The sequence below is a fragment of the Neophocaena asiaeorientalis genome, unplaced genomic scaffold (assembly GCF_003031525.2).
Source record: "Neophocaena asiaeorientalis asiaeorientalis breed wild unplaced genomic scaffold, Neophocaena_asiaeorientalis_V1.1 scaffold308, whole genome shotgun sequence".
NCBI classification, from domain to species: domain Eukaryota; kingdom Metazoa; phylum Chordata; class Mammalia; order Artiodactyla; family Phocoenidae; genus Neophocaena; species Neophocaena asiaeorientalis.
In genome coordinates, this window is record NW_020172768.1 from 416,124 (window position 1) to 431,566 (window position 15,443).

The window sequence follows — 15,443 nt, forward strand, 5'->3', positions numbered from 1 at the left end:
CTCTGAGTAACTTTCTCACCCTTACACATCTGAGGAATGTTCTGGAGGAAAGCCCCGCAGTGTCCCCCACAGCAGGGCACGACCTCTCAGAGTTGAAACAAGTCCTCCCGGGACAGTCAATGTCATTTCCAAGTCAGGCACCTTTTGCCTCCCGTTTACAATAAAAGTCACTCTTCCGGCTTGAGAAGACCTGTGATTGATGGCCGGCAGAAACCTTCCACCAGGAGATCCTATGCCAGACTCTGCCAAAGCCACGACCAGTGGACACCAATTCCAAGGGGTAGATCTGGTCTGGTCAGCCGTCAGCTAGAGCCAGGGTTGGCTGATGTCACCCTGTGTGCATCTCATGCAAAGAGTAACAGCAAACCCCGCTGGGGATGTTTTGAAAACATGCTTTTATTTTCCCCGTGTTTGGAGACCTAATGAGACTATTATTGTTGATTTAATTTTTAAAAATGGGGGGTGGCATGGTGCTATTGTGACCTTTTGGTCTTGTAACAGCCAAAGAGAGGTAAATCAAACTAAATTCTAGGGATTATTTGACTATGAAAGCCTTTTGAAGAGACAGAAAGTAGCTTAGTGGTTGCCTAGGGCTGGAGGTGGGGGGAGGGAAGGGACTGCTAATGGGTACGGGGTTTCTTTTCAGGTCAATGAAAATGTTCTGAAATTGGATTGTGGTGACTTTCGCACAACTTGATGACTATACTAAAAACCACTGAACTGTACAACTTCAAATGGGTGAATTTGGTGGTGTGTGAATTTTATCTCAATAAAGCTGTGAAAAAGAATTTTGATGGGAAGAGATCAAACAAAATTACAGCCCTGAGAACTTGAAGCTAACAAGTAAATCCAGGATTTTTCATTGCCAGTCACCCAGAACAAACTCCGTTAGGAGCCATCGCTCTCCCTTGAGAAACATGTCTTCACTGGAAGCAGCTCAGCCTGTCAAGGAGTCAGTGGCGTTTGGAGATGACCCCTTCGGGCCACACTCTTTCCTTCGTGTCAGTCTGCGGTGCTAGACCCTCGGCTCTGTTTTTCTGTGACAGCCACGATGTTTATTCGAGGTGATAGTAAGAACTTCAACGGGGATGCAATAAGCAATTATTCATGCTCTACATTACATCTTTTGTCAGTTGGTGGAATGATTAAAGCTAAGCTGCTTCAGACTAAAGATGCGATTTCTGGGCACTGATCATTTCTGTCTCATCAGTTTTGGACATACTGGATTTATGACTTGGATGTGAGTGGGGTTCTCTCCTCTTTCATTACTGGTTTACTTTGGCAAATGGTAACTTAGTGATTTCAAAACAATGGCGGAGATGGCATATGCCAGATGAAGAACAAATTTGCAATCGCAAAGTATAGGATATCTGAGTTCATTCACCTATTAAAAATTAGCAGAGGTTTTAAAATGTGATAATACCCAGTGTCATCGAGGTTTGGACAAAAAGAGCATTCTTCTACCTTGTTAACAGAAGTGTTCATGAATGGCCCTGAATATGTTCCTGATTCTGTCTCAATAATCTCACTTCTCTTAATTTATCTCAAAGAAATAATCAGAGTAGCCCACAAACAACGCTCATCCCCAGGACATCTTAAATGTCCAACATTTAGAAGAATCGCTAAATAATTCAACTATAACTAGACAATAGAATGTTATACATAAAAATCACATTTTCAGAAAACATGTAGTGACAGGGAAATACAGTGTAATGGTAACCTTCTCAGCAAAAAAAATAACAAAATAATTTGTAGCATAGGGACAATTTTATAAAAGTATGAACGGATACATCTAAAGGGCAGGAAGCAGCTGTAGTGGTTTTGCTGGGTGATAAGTCTATTCTCTTAAAGGAGATTTATGATTTTGAAATGCCTTCAATGAACAATATTTCTTCTATATACTTCTTCTATATATTATATTCTTCTGTATACTATATTTTAATTATTTTAGTCCAAAGACTTAAGAAAGGATCTTCTTTGAACTTTTAGAATTAGATGCACTGAAAGAGTTTTGACTACAAATATTTAACATACTAATCAGGCAAATTCCGTTTACAGAACTTTTAATCCTTGCAGTGTAGAAGTGTTGCCTAAATGACACATGATTTTGGCCCTGTGAAGCGCTATGTACTATAAAAATTTTGTAGGACCTTAGAAATACTGCCTTCAGCTACAAGTCACAGAACTACTCTTCACAGCAATTTCAAAAAAAAGGGTTCATTCTTCTTACATACAGTTAATCCACAAGTAGGTAGTTGCTAGCACCAGTGGTTCTGTAGTTCAAAACATCAGAACCAGTATTTGTACAATTCTCTTGTTCTTTTTTTCTTTCCTGGCTACAAGATTGCTGCTGTATCTCCAGAAATCACATCCACATTCAAGGCAAGATAAAGGGAAAGGGGGAGGGGCTGTGCCAATCCAATTAAAGGTTTTCCAAGATGCACCCTCTGTCTATGCCAGCAAACCTTCATTCATATCTCATGGGCCAGAGTTCAGTGCTGGGGTCTGGAGGAAAGAGCTTTTGGCTCTGAGCCTGGGAAATGGCAATGGAGAAGCTAAGTGGTCTGACCTCCAGGTAGTCGGTCAATAGGCACTGTGAGCAGTAACAGTTGACATAAGTGTCTACATAAGTTCATTGTTAAGATTTGAGAATTATATGCAGTAACTCTCTATATGAAATGTTCTGTTTTTAAAGTCTCTGCACTATCTCTGCCAAATTCTCTCTTAGGAAAGGGCACGTTAGATATATTGTATATTTTAGGATTTAATAATTAACAGGAACTTTCCAAATTTAGAAAAATACCATGCCTCGCCATTAGCATATAGACAGGTGGCACCATACACGGTTAGTTCAGAACTGCTGCCTCTGCGGTATGGCTATTTATCCTAAGCACCAATTTTGAGGTACCCTAAGATCATTGCCGTCACCCAAACCATCTCTTTGGTATTGTCCTTCCTGCCCTTCCCAAGGAAGACAACTCAATGAACTCACAAATGCAAAGAAAAGAGGCCTTTGTTTCCCCACAAGGGTATCTGCTGCAAGTAGCAAGTCAGATTTCATGTCAAAAGTGGGAGTTTGGGGAATATCTTAACCTATCCTACAGTCAGGAGCGCGTTAGTATTTTTCCTGCCTGTTACTGTGCTCGACCGACATAATTTAATAATTAAATAGCCTCGGTCTGTTACTCTGTCCCTTTATTTTATTTTATTTTGTCTGTTTGTTTGTTTTTGCGGTACACGGGCCTCTCACGGTCGTGGCCTCTCCCGTCGCGGAGCACAGGCTCCGGACGCGCAGGCTCAGCGGCCATGGCCATGGCTCACGGGCCCAGCCGCTCCACAGCATGCGGGATCCTCCCGGACCGGGGAACGAACCCGCGTTCCCTGCATCGGCAGGCGGACCCTCAACCACTGCGCCACCAGGGAAGCCCATACTCTGTCCCTTTAAATATGCAATAGTAATAAGCATTATCGTATGAAATTTTTTGTACCTTTCAAAATATCCAAAATCACACTGAATAAAATGAGTTTCTCAGCGGCTCTTGCTTAGACTCTTAACCCTTAAATGTTTCCTTTCTTTTGAACATTATGACATTAGACAGGGTGCTCTCTCTTCGAGGCAGTGTGCTTACCTGATTCGTTTAGATCGCCTCTTCCAGGGAAATCAGTTGGTTCAGTGAACGGTACAAAACTAGACATACTACTCATAGCAGCAGCAGCAAGTTTGTAACGTATCCGTTACGTTAAATTAGTAACGTATCCGTTACGTTAAATTAGTAATGTATCCGTTACGTTAAAAATGTTAATAACAAAGCAGCACTTCGCTCACTTGAAATTTTTTATTTATAATTTTCAGAATTTCAATGTTTTTTATTGCAAAAGTGGAAAAGTCCAAACATGTTAGCTCACCAGCTACAAATTACCAAGGAAACTGTTATCAGTGACGACCATTAAAATGGAAGAATTGTTGGGAAACACACCCACTCTCCCACGGTCCACACAGGCTGCCATTCTTCATTTTGCTTCTTCCCTTTCTTATGTGGCCATGACAACTCGAGGGTGGGGGACATACAAGTCTTTAAAAGAAACTGTCTCTTTGATTGTATTTTTAGAGTTCCAAGCTGAAAGGTTATCAGAACAGAGACATGAAGCTTGGAGGCCTCGGACCTGACCTTGAGTCCATCAGAGACAAAGTGAGTGTGATGTACATACAGCAATTCCAGGATTGGATTTGCCATTTGTCTTCCAGGAAAACTGTATAAAGTTACCCCCAGAACCGAGGGGTAGGGTAAGCTGTGACAAAGCGAGAGAGAGGCATGGACATATATACGCTACCAAACGTAAGGTAGATAGCTAGTGGGAAGCAGCCGCATAGCACAGGGAGATCAGCTCTGTGCTTTGTGAACGCCTGGAGGGGTGAGATAGGGAGGGTGGGAGGGAGGGAGACGCAAGAGGGAAGAGATATGGGAACATATGTATAAGTATAACTGATTCACTTTGTTATAAAGCAGAAACTAACACACCACTGTAGAGCAATTATACTCCAATAAAGATGTAAAAAATAAATAAATAAATAAAAACAAAGGTATGGACCTGAAAAAAAAAAAAAGATACCCCCAGAACCAAGTCCTAATTCAAATGTCTCCCTCTGAATAGAGACCCTTCTGAAGCAGCATTGGTAATAAGCCCCGGGCACTACTTCTACCATAAAATAAAATTACTCAGCCAATGTTGTTTTATGTATCCACCTTTTAGTTAGTTTTGAAGGCCCAAACAGAAAAGTGGGACACATGCACATGAAAAGAGATGTGTGTGTTATATGGTCGTTGGTCTTTCCCAATAGAGTTATCTTGATAATATTGAGGAGTGGCTACAGTGAAGACACTCAGGGTAAGAGTTTCCCAAGCCATGAAAAGTACATCCACGTTATTCTCCTTCCTCTAGTGAAAGGAGATCTTCATTTAATGTGTTTTAACTGCAGCTGCACTCAAGGCATAAAAAGAGAGTAGAGTTCAAAGTTGGAAGCAAAAGTGAAAATAAATTGGGTAAACGCAACAAAGAAGAGGCTGAATGTGATTTAGCCACTGTTACGTGAACACTGGGTGTGCTATTGCGGTGACATTCCGCCCCTCAAGAGAAACTATTTCTAGGAGAGACATTAACTTAACCATTTCACTGCTGTCACCTTACACGCGGTGATCCCATTTCCCCCGTGCCCAGCTCACTAAAATTAGTGTCAATTTAGATAGAGAACAGAGCGATCTAGCAGGACCTGTGAGTCACCCTCACTTTGTTTCTCTGAACAGATGCAGAAATTAATACAGCAAAAGGAATATGCAAAACAAGTAAAGGAATACAACATGAAGGCACTAACCATCCCGTCAAAGCCACAAATAGCAAAGACTGAAAATAAATCTGCTGTCCCTCGGCAGAAGGTAAGAAATTCTCACCAAGGCAGTTGTCTTTTTAATTAGAATTAAAAGGAAACCTCTGTGACCTCACGACAATGAATTCCCCACGTTATTTGAACACAGAGGATGTTTTAGCTACTCCTGTTCCTGCGGCTCCCCATCATTCACAGATATTGATGTAAAAATGATATACACACATATGATGCTGGAAGGTTAGCCTCTTTTTTTCCCTGAAGTTCACTGTTATCTTTAGTCTTCCACATGTTTTCCTCCAAGTATAGTATTTCGAGTTTCTCACACAAAAATTCAATGGTTAGGTGATTTCATAGAAAAAAACTAATAATCCTGATTAACCATCAATTTCCTTCTCTACCATTAAATAAGTTTTAAGAAATTAGCATCTTCTTGCCATGTCTGGGTGCGTATGTCAGAGGAAAGTCCTTCACTGTTTCTCTCAAGTTCATTCCCTATATTTCTCCTAAGGGATGGTACTATATAGGTTCCTCTACCCAATAAAAATGATAAATACAGGATGTTCTCCCTCTCAGAAGTCATCCAACTCTTAAGTTGTGATGTGAATGAAATACGTTCTATGGAGACACCGAGCTTTGCAGTACAAGTCTCTGCCTCAGTCCCAGTAAGGACGTGGGACCCTTTGCACGAGGGACAAGTGACCCTTTGGTGCTTTTAGGAATTTGTACTTCGTGTTCTCTTTCACAGACTCTCATATTTTCTATCTATTGCCTTTCTTCCTCAGACCTTGAAGACCTCAATCCACTTGATTGAGTTTCCATGATGCCACTTTTTCTTTTTTTCTCCAGTCCATTATTTGTTCATGAAGAGATTCAAGGCAATAAGTCTATAATTAGAAATTCCAGTAGAAGTCAACTACACACACTGAGAAGTCTGGAGTTTTTCTGTTTTGGAGATTTTTCCCCTTCTAGGACCTACATATACTATCCATTCCCATTTTAGCTCTCAAGAAACTCTTATTAAACGGTAAAACTGGGGGTGGGGAGAGAGAAATTAGGAGTTTGGGATTAACATCTAACACTACTATATATGAAATAGATAAACAACAAGGACCTACTATATAGCACAGGAAACTATATCCAATATCTTGTAATAACCTATAATGGAAAAGAATCTGAAAAAGTATATATATATATATATATATACACATATATATACTGAAACTAACCTGAAACTAACACCTGAAACTAACACAACATTGTAAATTAACTATACTTCAGTTTTAAAAAATGGTTAATTTTAGAAAAGTAAAACATATAAAGGCAGATTTAGAAATCATATTCAGTAATCTCATTTTTATTGTAATGCCTGTCAGAACTGCCATCACTGAAAAAAAGACTGCCTTTTTTTAGTATCCAGGTATCTATAGATATGCTAAAGAAAAGGAAACAATAATTTTCAACCTCTAATAAATACTTGCCAGAGTTGTAAGAACCCAGAAACAAGAATAGTTGGTGTAACAATGGAGACTCAGCTTTATCTCAACTACAGTGATGTCTTTGGTCTCAAGCTGTAACAAGTCCTCTTTGGATGGAAAGGTCAGTTAATATCTCCTCAATAAAGGTTTGGTTTTAATAAGACTGCCAGCAGCTAAACAGATCAAACACATAAGAAATCTATTTTCAAGCACTTGAATAAAACTCAGTTTTATAAAGAAAACATCCAGCGTCACAACCGTACATATCATCCTTCAATTCTCTTTTTTTCCACAGCATTTTGTTACGTGGCTAATTGATTTTGTTTAAACTGTGCGTTATATTGCATTATTTGTATTTTCCATTTGGTCTCCATTTCCATCCATCCCTTAGTACATTATTGTAGCAATAGTCTCCAATTATATTATCAATAAACCTTTCCTAAGACTAGATTTAATTTAAGGAATCCAGGGTTCATTTCCCATCTCAAATAAAATTTTATCTTTATGCTTTTAGGCTTTGGAATATGCTAAGACCATCCCCAAACCCAAACCTTCAAATCTGAGTGATCAAGCCTCAAAGGAAAAGAAAAATCCAACCCATGCTGGAAACGGAGACATTTTACCTGAAATCTCACTGCTGGAAGTACTGCAGAACAGACATGAAAGGGAAAAACAGGCTGTGGCTGCTTTTAAAGCCCTTCATATTGTATAGACAAGATATGACCAGAGATGCCCAGGGGATGGACTTGGAGAAGAGAAACTCCAACCCACTGCTCTGCTTTGAGAGTGATGACCTAGCATCGTCACCTAACTGCAGTCCACGTTTGCTTCGTACAGGGTTTAAAATATGGGGCCCTATTACATTACGGCGCCATATTTTACTTTCCAGGAAGAAAAACTATTTTAATTATTTATTTTCAAATCAGTTAATATTGGGGCTGAATAAGAACTAGGGAATAAAGCCTTTTGGTTTTATACTGGATCCTTTCATTTCTTCTTGGCTTTATATTGGCTCTTTGAATTTCTTAAGTGATCGCTACCCTTTCTTAGCATAATGAAACTCTTCAAGTTACCCAGAAATAAATGTATCTACTTGTGTTTCTTTCTCATTTTCCTGATTAAAAAAAAACTATAAACACTTCAGTTTCTATTGAAAAGAACTCAACTTGGACTAAACACCGGTAAATTTTGCAATATCATTTCAAAAATATTTCCAAAATCTCTAAATTTAGCCAAGGGTTTATATGTAAAATTTAAAAAATGAAAGTGCTTCTAGATGTGCTACTCAAGTAAAACAAATCTCAATGTTGTTCTAACAGAGCATCAAGATATTAATTAGAAATCCACCAAGTCCAAAAGCACTCAACTCGGGCACCTCTGAGAGAGACACTTTCTCAAAGCTGCTGACTCCAAGTACATAAATTTGCTGAACATCTTGCCATCAAAAATATCTTAAAATATCATCAAATGTGTGCTTCCACACAAAAACATTAGGTAAGACAAAAACATCCCACAGAAACATCCTACTGAATGTCAATATTAATAAATATTTTTTCCCTTTTAAAGAATCTTTTGAAACTGCATAAACATTGTAAAATTCCCAGGTCTTAAAATAGTCCCTGGGACTATTTTAAATCCTATTAAATTAGGATTTAAATTTTACTTACTTGCTTGTACTAGATGGGCATTGCATTCTTAGATGGCTACATCCAGAAATGGACACCTTTAACAATAATTTAGGGAAAATCTGTGTCTCTATACAGGTGGCATAAGGACTGGCTTTGGAGGTTTATTCCTATGTTGTACAAATTTTACATATACCACAATGTGGTAGAAAAGCTGCCTGTACAAAACTTTTTCTTAATACTGGAAACAGCATTGAAAGTCTGGAAAGATAACAAGTATCTGAACATAAACAGTAAACTGGAGAATCATGTTTCAGTAGTATTTGGAAAATCATAGCATATATGAGGAGTTAGTTCAGGAAAACCACAGCCCAAGCTGCTCCTAAAATGTATCTGTAAAAGAAGAGGACCCTTCAAGGTACATGTTTAAAGACTTTTCTAGAAACATGAGCTAGAATGATTTTTTTCCCCTATATTTTAAAACTTCCCTATATTTTAAAACTTCCCTATATTTTAAAACTTGCTCTGGAAGCTAAAAATAATGCATAAGAGACGTTGCCATATTTTCATTTTTAAAGGGACAGGGTAAATTTTTTAAACATTCCATTTCTACTAAATTATCTTAAAGGAATTTAGAGCTTGGAAGGGGTTTATCTTGTTCAAGTGCCAATTTTTCAGAAGAGGAAATGGAGATCAAGAAAGGATAAGTGACTCTGAAGTCCTTCAGTCCTACAATGGGAGACTAGCCAGGTCTAAACTCCAATCTTTCAACAGCAAGGAGAGCACTGTTTGATTATTTGTTTGTGGGAAGAGAGTTCTTGTTTTTCTGTGTGGGCAAGGAGGACGTAATTATATATTTCAATTTGGGACATGAACTTCCAACATTTAAGTTCCATTTTTAGAAATATGCATTACTATCCGCCTTGCATTTTTAACATGTACAGTCTGGCAACTTTATTACTACGTTGATGAAGTTGTAAGAGACATCTACAGTGCAACTCAAATGCTGACCAATAAAAGAGACACTATTTCAATTTTTTTTTCAGAACATTTAAAAACCTCTCCCTAACCATTTCTCTCAGCCTAAGCATTAAATCCTTCAGGCAATTTCACACCTCCTATTAAGAACCCACACCCAGCTGAAGCAGGTTCAGTGATCCAGTTGATATCAAACAACATTTCACAGGAACTTTACACTCAAGGCAAAGCTTTACCGTCCAGTATATATGACCCTAGAGCAATCAAAATTCTTTGTACACAAACACGGAAAGTGACAGGCAGCACCTAAAATGAGTTTGACTAAAGAAATAGAACATACTTGCTGAGAGCTTGGGGTTGAAATCAAAGAATAGATCAAAATAGCCTTCATCTGGCCCCAAGTCATCCCACAATGGTAAGATCCAGCAGAATGTCACTAAGGCACCATGATACTAAGACAGGGTAGAGGTTCTGCAAAAGCAGTAAATGACAAACGCTTGTCTGGCTCCTCCTTTAAAGGCAATTGTACTATTAACAATAACATTGGTCTTTTACAGACCTGAGTGGATCAGTGATCAATTTTTATCATATTTGTTTCAGATATTTAGGAAATAAAAATAATCTGCCTATTAGAAGACAAGGAACCATAGACTTGAGTGACGTAATGATGGAGGGCCTGGATCTGACCAGATGTCATACAAGCCATTGAAAGGCATAGTGCCTAACTCCCTAATCTCTATGAACTGGTATAAAGGATCTTTAAATCATGTATTCTCTCTTATTATAGACTCCTTTTATGATGTTTTTCCATCTTGAGTTTCCAACAAGAGCATCCTCCTAGAGGCAGCTTTCGTACAAGTAGCTGAATTTAATGACAGCTGTCTTCATGATGTTGCTTTGTACTGTAAGGAGCCTCTTGGGAGTTATCTAGAAACCAACTGAAGAAAAGACAGCATTGAGGAACAAAATAAAAGGTCAGCCTAGCAAAGGCATCGATGTCTAATTGTTCCAATCGGGGCCTTATTATTGGTTAATGAATCATTGTCAAAACATCACAGTAAGCATGAGCGTGTGCAGTCCCGTCTAGAGCGAGAAAACGACTCTTCATCCCAGCAGTTATTAGCTGGGAGTTGCTCGAAAACACATCCAGTAATTAGAACAACACTGGAGCTAATTGAGAACTCTGAATTGATAGCAAATGGTCTACAATATCAGACTGGATAAACTCAGGAGGGATTCTTTTTTAATTACTTATTGAAAAATTGCATAAAATGAATTGAATTTGGGTGATAGCCTGCACATACCAGGCCAAGTTTAACTAACTCTAACATGTGCTTCAAAACAGGTATTACCGTTATATTAGAAGTTGCACTTGAAAATATAAAGTTCTTAAGGAAAAATTAAGGTTGCTTTCCTAGATGTGCCCTTTTTTTTTTTTTTTGTGGTACGCAGGCCCCTCGCTGTTGTGGCCTCTCCCGTTACGGAGCACAGGCTCCGGACGCGCAGGCTCAGTGGCCATGGTTTACGGGCCTAGCCGCTCCGCGGCATGTGGGATCCTCCCGGACCGGGGCACGAACCCGTGTCCCCTGCATTGGCAGGAGGACTCCCAACCACTGCGCCACCAGGGAAGGCCCTAAATATGCCTTTTTAAAGATCATCTTTTCCTATCAGAGTAAGGATAAATCTTGAATAATACACATTTTCTCTAACACTCAAGTATTCTACAGGATGTGACTATAGGACTTCTCCCTAATGCTAAGTGAGTTTTCATAACTTTTATTCCAAATGGGTAAAAACAGAAAGACGAAAGGACACATAAATGCTGCATTGCCTCTTTAGTTGTTTTCCCAGTGAGACAGGATTTAAACTAGCACAAAGTCAGTTTTTCATTATTGTGGATTTTGTCTATCCAGTATCTCCTCCCTCTGTATCCCTCATTATAAGAAATGGTCTATATTGTCAGACAAAATTTCTATATTATAAAGGCAAAAAAGGAGAATTATGTATTCTAATAAAATTTTATTTAGCTATTTATTCCACTTTTTAAAATATACTGAAGTAGGATCTCAGAATAGCTAAAAATCTGATATTCAGAATTGTCCCTGCAACTCACTGCCTCCAGACTAAGTACAGTATTTGTTTCTACTCCCCCTCTCAACTTCATTAAGCAAAGCCACACATCTTTCTCACAAAGGTACAGAGAAAATACAAAATGTCTCAATTCCCTAAGCAAACATCCATTCAATGGAAAGCAAAAGGTTTTGGATGGCAGGTTTTTCTTTCATTCATTTACTCATTCATTCATTCATTCATTCATTTTATTCTCTCATCTTAAAGATTCCCATTCTTCATGTTTGGTTACTTAATTTTAGTTCAGTGGAATAACTGAAAAGTTGGGGCTTTCCCAAAAGGTTATGAAAACATCACAATGAGAGACGCAATAAGATGCAAAATGAACAGATTTTGCAGCTCTCTCTACCACTCAGTATAGGGCCTCTTTGGGTAAAATGAAGAGAAGAAAAAAGAATTTGGTGGGCAAGGTTTATCTCCCTTGCTGCCTCTCCACTGCCTTTTCACTGTCCCCTTGCAAACCTGGGCAATATAAGTAATTAATTTTCAATAAGCTGAATAAATGGTCTTCCGCTATTAAACAGCTCTAACAGGTCGAGAGGATTACAATGATATGAGCATTTCAGGCAAATAAATTTAGTGCAACCCTGGAAATATCTGATAAGATTTCACAGACTTTCTTTACTGAGTTGACAGCTCGTAGAGACCAGACCTGATACCAGGGCTGCCAGACTGGCTTTTGAGAGTACCTCTTATTGCTAGAGTCCCAAGCTTTTGCAAGAGATGCTTAAATAGGAGATATGCTTATGGTGCAAATTTGACACTGGGAGAAATAACTTTCTGAAATTTAAAACCCACGAAGTATAATCAGTTATCCTTTGGGAAGCTGTCTATACAGGAGAAGGAGGTAGAGAACAGAATGAATGTCCAGTGAAAAAAACCACTGTAGATCTCTACACCAAAAAATTTGGGCCCCAAATGGACTCTTTCCTCTGTGGCAAATTTGTCTCCTAAATTAATCCTTACGCTTTCTTTTTTGTCACGCAGACAGTGATCAAAATCACTATCATGAATCCTGGTTGGCCTTACCCTGTATCTCTAACCTGTCACCTGGCAGTGATGTCTTTTCCCATTTCCCCTGCTTCCACACAATGGTGACACTTTGAATCAGTACCAAGGATGCTGTCTCTACTTAAAATTGATAATCTATCATACAAACCTCAAGTACCCATTTTTAATGAAACCTTTAGATGAATATCAAAGAACTATTTGCCGTGTCTAATGTTTTAATTAGATTATATTCTCAATTTAACCCATTAAACCTCCTTTGATGATCCCCATATTTAGTGTTTAGCCTCAGATGCACGAGGTAATGAATACGGGACCTTTTGATTTAATGAGAATTTCGGCTCTTCCAGTCTGCGCCTCTTTGTATACCTTTTATTTTGCCAGCTATAGAATTCAGTTAATTGAAGGAGTCTCTTACCCTCACACATTAAGGAGTATAAATTAGCATCCCCATTCTGACTGCAAAATGCAAGCAGACAGTTTTGCTTTGATCTGCGGATTGAGCTGAAGAAGGCAGCAGCCCTCTGAAAACGAGCTGATGGCCTGTTATCAGGGCAAAATGCAGACACGTCCGTGCGTCACAAAACACTTAATGTCTTAACTGATCACCTTCCAATTCTCCTTGTCCTGTTTGCATCATTCTCTTTATAAGCGCTCGCGTGCATGTGTGTGTGTATTTCTGTGTGGCTCTGTTTTGCTTTCTCTGTTTATCTTTTCTGATTCTCTACTCAGAGAATTACGGACCCAGGTTTTAAATTAATCTGAGACCAAGGAAAATGAAATAACATAAACTCCCTCACCTTGAAATTTCTACGAATATCCTGCAAACCTATTCAGGACCTTTCACAGACAAAGATTCTTAAGGACTAACTAACCTCCAATGCTTTCAAATGGGTAGATCCCAAGCCGTCGGTAGTACATCACTGAATATGAGGTAAGAAGGGCTATCCTGTGCTTTGGTAATGAAGCCAGCCTTTTAATATGTTCTAATGATAACGCAACTCTCTCGAGCTTAACAAATTCAGTTACATAAAAGAAACATCAAGGTAAAAGAGCAATACCTCCATCACTCATTGTAAAAGCCAGAATAAAATAATCTTAGATTCAAATTATGAGACATCTGGATAGATACGGTAGATTGAGCACCCCCACACACATGCACACGCACGCACACATCTGTTTCCCTCCCTTGGCAAGCCCCCGCTAAAATCACAGTAACGGGTTTTTTAAAGGCATAAACATATAAGAACAGGGAGAACAGGAAGAGGGATACCAGTAGCAACTTTTTAAAAACTGGAAAGCAGATGAATAAATTGCAAAATAATAATAATAATAATTGGAAGCCTCCAAAAATACTAAATTGTAACCAGGCAATGGGGAAATCCAAGAATCAATCTGATATACACTACAGAATGCCCAAAATGCTCTGGAACTGATGGTGTCAATTACTGCTGGAAGTAGGGGGGGAAGAGGGTGAGGGGGTTAAATGAAGGATGACTTCCCTCCACCACCCTGGTAAAAGGCTGCTTGACCCTCTACAGAGTCTCAGGAGTGAGAAACAACGGGCTGTTAGGAGGCACCATCCTGAGAACAGAGACAACAGTGAGCACAGGTATTCTAAATACAGAGACCTCTGGTCCTCCTCTGACACGTGGTCCCCAGAATGTTAGGCCTTCATCCTATAAGCAGGAATTTGGAAAACTCTTCTCTGGGGAATCTGACCAGCCTAAAAGAAAAGAGCTAAAAATTCTGATTTCAGAGGTTCTCCAACTGAAGAACTCAACCATGTTATCCTATAGGAAAGTTCACAGTCAGCAGGTCGCACTGGGTATTCAGAGCTTCCTATGAGCTTTTTATTTCTCCTACTTAAATATGAGCACACAATCAAGGATTTCCAAACACCTGAGGATATTATATGCGATACCATTAAAAAGGAGGAGGAGGAAATTAAAGAGATCCTTGGAATTAGAAACATGATTGCTGAAATAAAAAATCCAAAGGTTAAAAAATAACATTCAGAATTTTTTCAGAAAGCAGAGCGAAAAGGCAAAAATATAGACAATAGGAGAGAAAGGAATAAATTTAGAGGATAAATCCAGGAGGCTGAAAAAAATCAAAATAATAGGAGTTCCGTAAATAACATAGAAAAAAAGGAACAGAAATCATCAAAGAATTAATTCAAGAAATTTTCCCATAACTGAAAAAAATGAGTTTTCAGACTGAAAGGGTCTATTGAGTATCCAAAAGAGTGGGTGAAAACAGACCTCCAACTCAGGCATATCACTGCAAAATTTCAGTACACTGGCTCCAAAGAGAGCACCCTACAAGCTTCCAAAAAGGAAAACAAATGAATAAATAAAACAGGATATATCAAGAATCAAGAATCAAGAATCAAAATGGCATTAGACTTCACAGCAGCAATTGGAAGCTAAAAAGCGATTGAATGATGCCTTCAAAATTATTCAAAATGATTTCCAATTGAGAATTCTATACTTAGACAAAATACTAATAAAGCATGAAACTAGAATAAAGATGTTTTTATACAAGAATGATCTCAAAACATTGACTTTTCATACACCAATAAGGAAACTACAGGACCGTGTGCTCCACCAAAATGAGAGAGTAAACCAAGAAAAAGGAAGATAGAGGAAACAAGAGTAAAATGAAAGGAATGCCTGAGATGAAGAGGAAGGAAGATGCATTGACCCAGAATCCATAGGGGAGCAGACCAGGGGGCTCTGGGAGAAATCTGTTCAGGAAATCAAAGTGTTAAGAGTACATGCACAGCAAAGGAAACCATAAACAAGATGAAAAGACAACCCTCAGAATGGGAGAAAACATTTA

General features: G+C 38.7%; 1 protein-coding gene across 1 annotated transcript in view; it reads left to right on the top strand.

Annotated features, from left to right (window-relative positions):
• The window catches only part of JHY (junctional cadherin complex regulator), a 64,313-nt gene extending 56,743 nt beyond the window's left edge, over positions 1 to 7,570 (top strand). The window contains exons 6-8 of the mRNA XM_024740842.1: positions 4,110 to 4,190; positions 5,304 to 5,432; positions 7,373 to 7,570. Coding sequence (XP_024596610.1) covers positions 4,110 to 4,190; positions 5,304 to 5,432; positions 7,373 to 7,570 — 408 coding nt within the window. The remainder of the gene's footprint in view (positions 1 to 4,109; positions 4,191 to 5,303; positions 5,433 to 7,372) is intronic.
• The last annotated feature ends 7,873 nt before the right edge of the window (positions 7,571 to 15,443 follow it).